Source organism: Poecilia latipinna, unplaced genomic scaffold, assembly GCF_001443285.1.
Source record: "Poecilia latipinna isolate Pla-1442-1.1 unplaced genomic scaffold, P_latipinna-1.0 Scaffold2415, whole genome shotgun sequence".
Taxonomy (NCBI): Eukaryota; Metazoa; Chordata; class Actinopteri; order Cyprinodontiformes; family Poeciliidae; genus Poecilia; species Poecilia latipinna.
Window position 1 is genome coordinate 76,675 of NW_015115031.1, and position 8,553 is coordinate 85,227.

General features: G+C 38.5%; 1 protein-coding gene across 1 annotated transcript in view; it reads left to right on the forward strand.

Moving 5' to 3' along the window:
• LOC106937702 (phosphoglycerate kinase 1-like) overlaps positions 1 to 4,283 on the forward strand; it is a 20,653-nt gene extending 16,370 nt beyond the window's left edge. Inside the window, exons 3-7 of the mRNA XM_015019339.1 lie at positions 491 to 598; positions 2,285 to 2,464; positions 2,536 to 2,713; positions 3,315 to 3,413; positions 3,890 to 4,283. Of these exons, the coding sequence (XP_014874825.1) occupies positions 491 to 598; positions 2,285 to 2,464; positions 2,536 to 2,713; positions 3,315 to 3,413; positions 3,890 to 3,930 (606 nt within the window). The 3' untranslated portion in view covers positions 3,931 to 4,283. The remainder of the gene's footprint in view (positions 1 to 490; positions 599 to 2,284; positions 2,465 to 2,535; positions 2,714 to 3,314; positions 3,414 to 3,889) is intronic.
• Positions 4,284 to 8,553: the final 4,270 nt, after the last annotated feature.

Sequence of the window (8,553 nt, forward strand, 5' to 3'; positions counted from 1 at the left end):
GAGGACCCAAATTTGGGTCCTCTAGCGAATGACACCGACATTACTGTGAAAGTCTGACTGCAAAGTTCCTGGAGAAGGAAAACAGAAAACGTTTATCAAACCTGATGGTTTTCACTGCAGATGCACCGATCAGTTATCAATATCTGTATCGGTCCGATAGCCCATCCATAAGGCTGATCTATTCACTCTAATTCTATGCTTTGAGTGAATATAATAGATGGCAGCGTACCGCCACAATAAAAGCCCCACAGCCTCAGAATTAAGATTATTAAGTGTGTAATATAAAACACATGGCCTGTATTTGTTCAGCATAATCAGTTCAAAACTCATTTTAATACCATGAAGCATTTAATGTAACTTAATTTTGAAAATTCACCACTGTCTGTGTGTTTCCGGTACCGGGCCTCACCGGTTCTGGACAAGAACTTTCAATAAGGGCCCACTGGCTTCTGACCCGTCGTTTGCCGACTGTTTCCCTTGCAGCGCGAAGGTGAAGGATAAGATCCAGCTGATCAACAACATGCTGGATAAAGTGGATGAGATGATCATCGGCGGCGGCATGGCCTTCACTTTCCTCAAAGTTCTCAACAACATGGAGGTCAGCGTCGCTTCCAGAACCAGTTTCTCCTGAAAACCCGACTCCAGTCTGGAGTTTGGAGCAGCAGATTTTATTTCCTGAACTTCAAACCAAAACCTCATCAGGTTTTAATGATTCATTTCCTCTAATTCAAAGCTGACTTTACACATTGAATCATTTTATAACACGTTTCATAAAACATTTATAACATCAGATCATGTTTAGTGTTGGAGAAAATAAAGATTATTTAAATGGGAGCAGCAGTGAAGAAAGTTAAATTATTACAAAGAAATCTCTATTTTAATGCAGAGGCTTAGATAAATATTAATAAAGTTTCATGAAATGAGAATTTCAGGATAAACATTCAGATTTTATCAGCTGGAGCCACAAGTTTACATACGCCTTTCTTGCTTTGATGTCTGCAATTAAATCAGAACAAATTTCATTCTAAACCTTTAATGATCCTCGTTACTTCAGCAGGAAAACGGCCCACGGCCCTGCCGGGTCGGCCGGGCCGTGCCGGGCCCTGCCGGGTTGTGTCTTCAAATTAATTTTTAGTTTATTTTGAAATGTGTTGGATGTGACATCATCATTTTTACCGCATTTTTCAGACTAAAGTGTCACTAAGTATCTGCACTGTAAAACAGAAACCAGTGCAGCGTTGATTTAAAACAACGGCTCCACAAAAACGCGAGTCTGGTTCTGATCCGAGAGTCCAGGTCTGGTTCTGGTCAGAATAAATCCAACGACAGAAGTCCTTCAACTGAGGACAGCAAACTATATCACACATTATGATCTACTAGGATTTTAAACTATTTACTGTATTTATTTTTAGTTGGGTGAGTTTTTTGTTTTTTGGCAGGAATGTCTCAGATCTGGCAACCCGCCTGAAGCATGAAGTCTAAATGTCCTGACCGATAATCCTCCTAAAATATCTAATCTGGCAGAAATCTGAACAAATGTACTGTTATAGAGCAAATAAGTCAGGATTTGACTAGGACAGATTGTATTATTGTTGAGTCTGATGAAACCTCGGTGTGTTTTAGATAATCTGCAGGTCGTGACCTCAGTTCAAACTTTAACAGAATCTGGTTCTTCTATGTAGATTAGAAACGTCCAGATTAGCAGAAAGTTAAGCAACAAAAAGGAACCGTGAAGCAAGACGAGGTTACAGGGTTGGCCGTGTTGCATCATGGGAAATGAGGGCGTAGGTTGGAGCTGATGAGTTTCTGGTTTGGAAAGTTTTGATATTCAAATGTTTGGTAATAAAGTTTAATATAGAGTTTGATTAAAAGCCTAAATATGGAAAACATTGACAGTTGAAGCCTGATATTTAAATATATTATTAAAGTTAAATCTGATTATTTTTAACTGTTAGTTAAAATCACCAAATGTATTTTTTTTTGATAAATGCCAGAAAACTTGGCAGAAACATTTTTAGTTTTTTTTTTTTTCCTTTTGTAGCTTTCTTTGTATTTTGTGTTTTTATCATTTAATTTTGTTTTGAACATGAATATGTTCAAAACAAAATCTTATTGATCTGTTAACTGAAGGGTCGGATTCTGTTAAAGTAAATTTAATTTGAACTGGGGGATTATTTTGATAACTAGTTTTTATTTTCTCAGATCAGTTTCTTAACACAACAGGTCTGCCAGGTCGGGACGCCTCTGGGTTATTTTTACTCTAGAATCTTTATTTGTGCCTCAGATCGGGACGTCTCTGTTCGACGAGGAAGGCGCTGGTATAGTCAAAGACTTGATGGCGAAAGCCGAGAAAAACGGCGTCAGAATCACGCTCCCCGTCGACTTTGTGACCGCCGACAAATTTGACGAGAACGCCGCCACTGGCTCCGCCACCGTCGCTGCCGGCATTCCCGCCGGCTGGATGGTAAGGAGAGGCCTCGGCCTTTGACCTTTGACCTTTGGCCTCGGGTGACCCCCGGCTCCTATGGTCCACAGGGGCTGGACTGCGGCCCGGAGAGTTCCCGGCTGTACGCGGAGGCGGTGGGTCGCGCCAAGCAGATCGTCTGGAACGGGCCGGTCGGCGTCTTCGAGTGGGAAAACTTCGCCAGGGGAACCAAGAGCCTGATGGACAAGGTCGTGGAGGTCACGAGGTCAGGATGCGTCACCATCATCGGTAAGAACCGCCGGGTCGGATTCTGATACCACAGAATATTTGGGAAAAAATTACTTTTCCTTTTAAAACGTTGTAATGCTAAGAGAATTTAGTCGTTCAACAAAAAGTCATATTTCAGAATAAAGTCGTAATTTTAAAATTCCTAAATGAGAAATAAAAAGTTAAGATGCTGAGCTGCAGAACTTTCAACAGAACATTCGTCCGAGTTCCTCAGACGAATCAGATCCTGAAGACTCAGATTTTCTCATTAAAACAATTTTTCTAAAGTTTTTACGACTTTATTCTAATATTCACTTCAAACAGCTAAAACATCGCATTGTTCGGTTTGACTTTAACTTTTGGATTTTCATCAGCTTAGTTCATGAAATGATTTAATTGTTGAAGCAGCTTTTTATCTTAATGTTCATCTTCACATGTTGAGACTGTTCTGCTTCGTTTTAAATTCAATAAATGAATAAAATGTTGCTATTAAAGTGAATAAAATGTGTTTCTGAGGATTTGATCTCTAGTCTGTAAACTTTAGCAGAATAAATAAATGTTTGATAAATGTGTAATAAACAGACAAAGGCATTTCCTCTGACGCTGTTCGCTTTCTGTCCAGGTGGGGGCGACACTGCTACCTGCTGCGCTAAGTGGGACACAGAGGACAAAGTTAGCCACGTTAGCACCGGCGGCGGCGCTAGCCTGGAGCTGCTGGAAGGTGAGCGCCACCAACAGGAAGCAGTCAGCAGCATTTAGGAATTTCAAATTAAAACACAAGCAAATGGGGATTATTATGGGTCAGTAAACACTTATTGTTATTTATTATTATTATTATAGTGGTGAATAAATGTCTCCATATAAACCAACAGCACCACCAGCTGGTCAGTCGGCGCCGTCGGGAGAAAAACAGGAAGTGGAAAGGAAATATTAAATAAACTAAAACAACAAACTGATTATTTTGGTCAAACATTAAAATAAACCAACAAACATTCATTCAAATTATTGAGGAAGTTTAACTAATAATTTTGAAAATTATATAGAACAAAGTGTAGAGTTAGACTGAATAGATCTGACCTGATGGCTCAGGAACTGATACCCAATCTAGAATTTGTTTCTATATCAGGACCGATACGGATATTGATATCAGATCGGTTCAGGTCTAATGTAAACTCTGTAATGTTGATCTGTTCTCAGGTAAAGTCCTGCCTGGTGTGGATGCACTCAGCAGCGCCTAGACGCCTCACTGGAGTGTGTGCGTGCGTGCGTATGTGTGTGTTTGTGTGTGTGTGTGAGAGAAGAGAAGAGAGGTGGACATCTCCTGAAGTGTCATCATGACCCCTGACCCCAACCTGCCATCTGTCCCAGCAGAGCGCTGACCTTTAACCCCGATTAATTTCTAACTTCAGACGTTCTCGGCTGCAAAGCAGCAGTGAGGTTTCTCCTTCCTGAGGAGAAACGGCAGCGGGGATCGGAGTTTACGGTTTCAGTAGAGCTTCTGTGTTAACGTGGCGATCATAGATGTGGCCAACATAGATGTTACTTCCTGTCTGATCTGTTCTAATAAAACCATCTATGTTTAAGAAATAAATCAGTGATCATGTCCTCATTGAGGCCGGGTAGGGTTAGGGTTAGGGTTAGGGTTAGGGCCGTACCCTGGGCCGTGCAAAAAAAAATACAAGCAAGTCAAAATATTAGAGAATAAAGTTACATTACAACTTCTCAGAATATTTTGACTTTATTCTCGTAATTTTATTTCCTTGTTCGGCAGCATTATTCCTCTGTAATATTCTGTTGAAAAACTGAATTTTGTCATCACATTGTTTCCATTAAATAGTTTAAAATCAGGTGAATGAGTTCATTCAGGCGATAAATCATTAAAAACATCATTGCACCACTTCCTGTTTTCTTCTTCCTGGTTTCCAGCAGTAGTAACTTCCTTTTGTTCATGTGACTCATGATGAAAAAAACTCTTTCCACTGCAGTTTAGCATAATATACTAATTTTAATACAGCTGAAAAAAAAACCACTTCATCGTATCATAAAAACATTTTATCCTTTTTCCCTAAAGTTTCCATCAAGCAAAGTTATTTTAATAATTGAAGTTTGTGCATTTATCTAGTCAATGGAAACGCAGCTAATGACTTTAACTCAATAAAAAATCTTTTCTCATTAACCCGGATTAAAGCATAATTATAAAAGACACTTTTAATTCTTTAATTCAAAATTGTCTAAACTTGCAAAAACATTGTGGATGTTTAGTTTATTTCATGCAGAACCTTTCAAAAGCATGAATTTATTTTGAACATCACATTTCTGTGTATTTTATTTAAACGCAGAACGATTCATTTCTATTGTTTGGGTAAAACTTAAAAACGTTTTTTTTTTACACCGACCTGTAAATTGGGATTAGATGGAAATTAGCAGCTCATCTATAATCTGATGTATTTTCATGAAAATGCAACTTGATGTGAAAGCAACATTTTCTCTCAAATCAAACAGAATAAATTTAGTAACAAAGTTGAAACAAATTAATAGATTTATTTGTTCACCGCTAGGGGGCAGCACCTGCTGGTGTATTTACAAACAGAACATTGTAAATGAACCGGACGTTGCGTAATGAACTGTTTGGTCGTGATGCGTTCAGGTGCTCTCCCCGTTTTCGTTCACATAGTCCGGCTCATCTGTCGAAGAAAACAGGCGAGGAATTATCTTCAAACCGAAATGATTCAATAAAACATGCAATATATTTAAACTATTGTTAATAGTTTAATGTCTGTTTTCTGAAAATCAACACATTTTTTGATAAGTCTTTAATTTTGGTAGATGTAAATAACAATAAACATTAAAATAAAGCTGCTTAATTTGGTCTCAACTGTTATTAAAATTCACACTATAATATTTAAATTAGATTTTCTTCTGTTTTATTTGCTATTGTTCACCTTGTCGCAGGTAAACATGGTGATATTTTATTAAATAATTGTTGCTCTTTATTTTCTACCATCTCAAATCTCTGGCTTTACTATTGTAGTTATTTTACGTTTAAATCAGCAGCATGTTGATCTGCAGCTGTTACATTTCTCAGTTCAGTGTCTCTGGTGTAAATTTGCTTTAATAAGCTGCAGATGATTAATTTAAAGACGATAACTAACCGTTGGCTTGCTGCTCCAGGAACTCTGTGTTTTCATAATCGTCATCTGTTTGGAGGAAAAGCGCCGTGAATGAATGAAACAGCTTTCAGCCTTAAAGTTCAGACTGTGTTTTACCTTCTGCTATCGACAGCGACGGGAAGACGTTCCCGTAAACGCCCGGATTCAGCTCCCTGTCTAGAAACACATTTATGTCGAAAATGTTCAGCAGCTCATAATTATTCAGCTGAAATCAGTTGCCATGGAAATATATATGGGGTTCCATTTGTGTCAAAAATAAGTAGAAGTCATATGTGTAGATGTTGTTGGTCTATGTCATTGCTATGTGACTTTGGTTGATGTCTATGGTCTTAGTGCTTTATGGATATGTCGATGTTACATATGTAGGTGATGCAGTGTTAGATATTGCATATGTCTGTCAGTGTTTCCCAACCCTGGTCCTCAAGGCTCACTGACCTGCATATTTTAGATGTTCCCCTGCTTCAATACACCCCATTCAGATGATTGCAATTCAGCAAAACCCTGTTAATCAGCCATGAATTGAAATCATGTTTGCTGAAGCAGAGGAAACACTGGTTGGGAAACACTGGTCTATGTTGCATATGTGTTCGTTGCATATGTACATGTTGCATATGTTATGTCTCTGGCTGCGTCGTGGTTATTACTGTCATCTTGTCAATCCATCTGCAGTAAAGCAGCAAACCCTTAGCAGTTGTGTTTTATGTAACGTCTGTGACTGATTAATGTCGTTGGTCAGTGTTGCTGGTGCCTGTTCTCTTTGTCGTTAAGTGTTGAAGTAGGTCATGTCTGATCAAAGTGTTTATTAGATATTACAAAAATACTGGTCTTTCAATATTAGTGTTTTCAAAATGCTTAAGATTTCTACCTTGTATTTTATTCAGGGTGGGGGCACTGCCAACATGGGCCCTACGTGGGCAAACCCATGTGACCCCACCATGGAAACCGCAGATAAACCCATATGGGTTCCATATTGTCTGCCATCCTTTTCCCCATATGGGGCCCACCTAGGTATGCTGGCTGGGATGCAATATCTAACATATGCATCACCTACATGCAACATCGACATATCCATAAAGCACTAAGACCATAGGCATAAACCAAAGTCACATAGCAACGACATAGACCAACAACATCTACACATGTGACTTCTACTTATTTTTGACACAAATGGAACCCCATAATATGGGGCACTATCGACGCTAAAAGTGAGGCAATTGCTTCCTGTATTTTTATTTTGAATTTGCTGCTGATCTGGAAAACCTGATGTAGTGATATGTCACTGTTAGGCTTCCGTAGCCCGGTGCAGACTGATGAGCATGCGCTGTACATCCAGTAGTTGGATAGTTGCACTAAGAAATAAAGCTGAGTTGTGCATAACGGCTCCACATTGAGTTCTTCATAAAAGACAGTCGTCTATGACAGCTGATAAAATCATGAGGAAGCAAAGTTTAGTGTTTCATTAATGTACTCACCAGGTAAGCCGCTCTTCTCATTTATGTATAAAGCCTCTCCGATAGGCGCTCTGTGAATCAGGAAAACTCTGTTACAGAAATTTTATATATAAAATTCCTAAATTTAAATTATAGTTTTCATCTCTGGAAAGCAGATGTTGCTTTTTTTAAGTGCATTTATGTGACGAGGGGAATTTGTGCTGTAAACAAACTGAATTAATTATTTTAATCTCAGTTAAACTTGTTGTTCTACTCATCCAGGTGTTCAGATCTCAGGTGTCCCTCAGGGCTCCGACCTTTAAATATTTTCCATAAATTTAACATCCACCTCTGCAGTAAACCAACTCCTCATCACTACAACAGACTCGGGTTAAAGTTCTTTGTTCAATTTGAGGATAAATTAGGAGAGAAAATGTTGTAATCCTATAATAAAATCAGTCGAAATGAAACGCTTCCGATTCTGTTCCAACTTTCAATCAACAGATAATGTAGCTTAAGTGAATATTTATTAACTTTTATTTACCTCACTGAGTCAACATGCATTAATACTAGCTGTGATTTTTCTCAGTATAACAGCTACAAGCATCATGTTTAGTTTTTAAATTAACAGTTGATTTAATGAAAACATTTAATTTTGTCTTCCAGTCTGATTACATGATTTCAGCTTGAAGCCAGCAGCTTCTGCTTTTCTTTGTATGATCTTTGATTCAAAACTATTTAAATAAGTGATAAATGATTTAAATTAGTGATTCTCACACGTAGTCGGGTTCCAGGCTGGAGCTGTTGGTTTGCACTGCAGGAAGAAAATCTTTTATATTTCAGATGTTTGCAGGAAGACAAATTAAAATACTCAAACTGTGACTTACAGTCTGTAACATTTTCATAGTCCTGCTCTTCAGTTTGATCTGCAGAACAATAATGAATTAATCAGGACTATATTTCCATAAAAACCCGTTGACAGTGGCGCAGCGGCTTACCGTCTGGCAGCGCAGAGTCCCCAGCAGTTTCTCTGAAAAACAGGCGCAGTTTGTTACATCTCATTATTCAGTCACGAAAATTTGTTCCTAATGAGCTTAAATAAAAAAGTTTCAACTCATCCGATTTGCCAATGTATCCGATTATTTGGAGGCCGCAGGACGTAAAATAACACTAAAGTCTGAACGAGTTTATGACACTAGCAAGCAGGGGCGGATCTAGAAAAATATTTATGGGGTGGCAAGAGGGTGGCAGGGACTTTTTC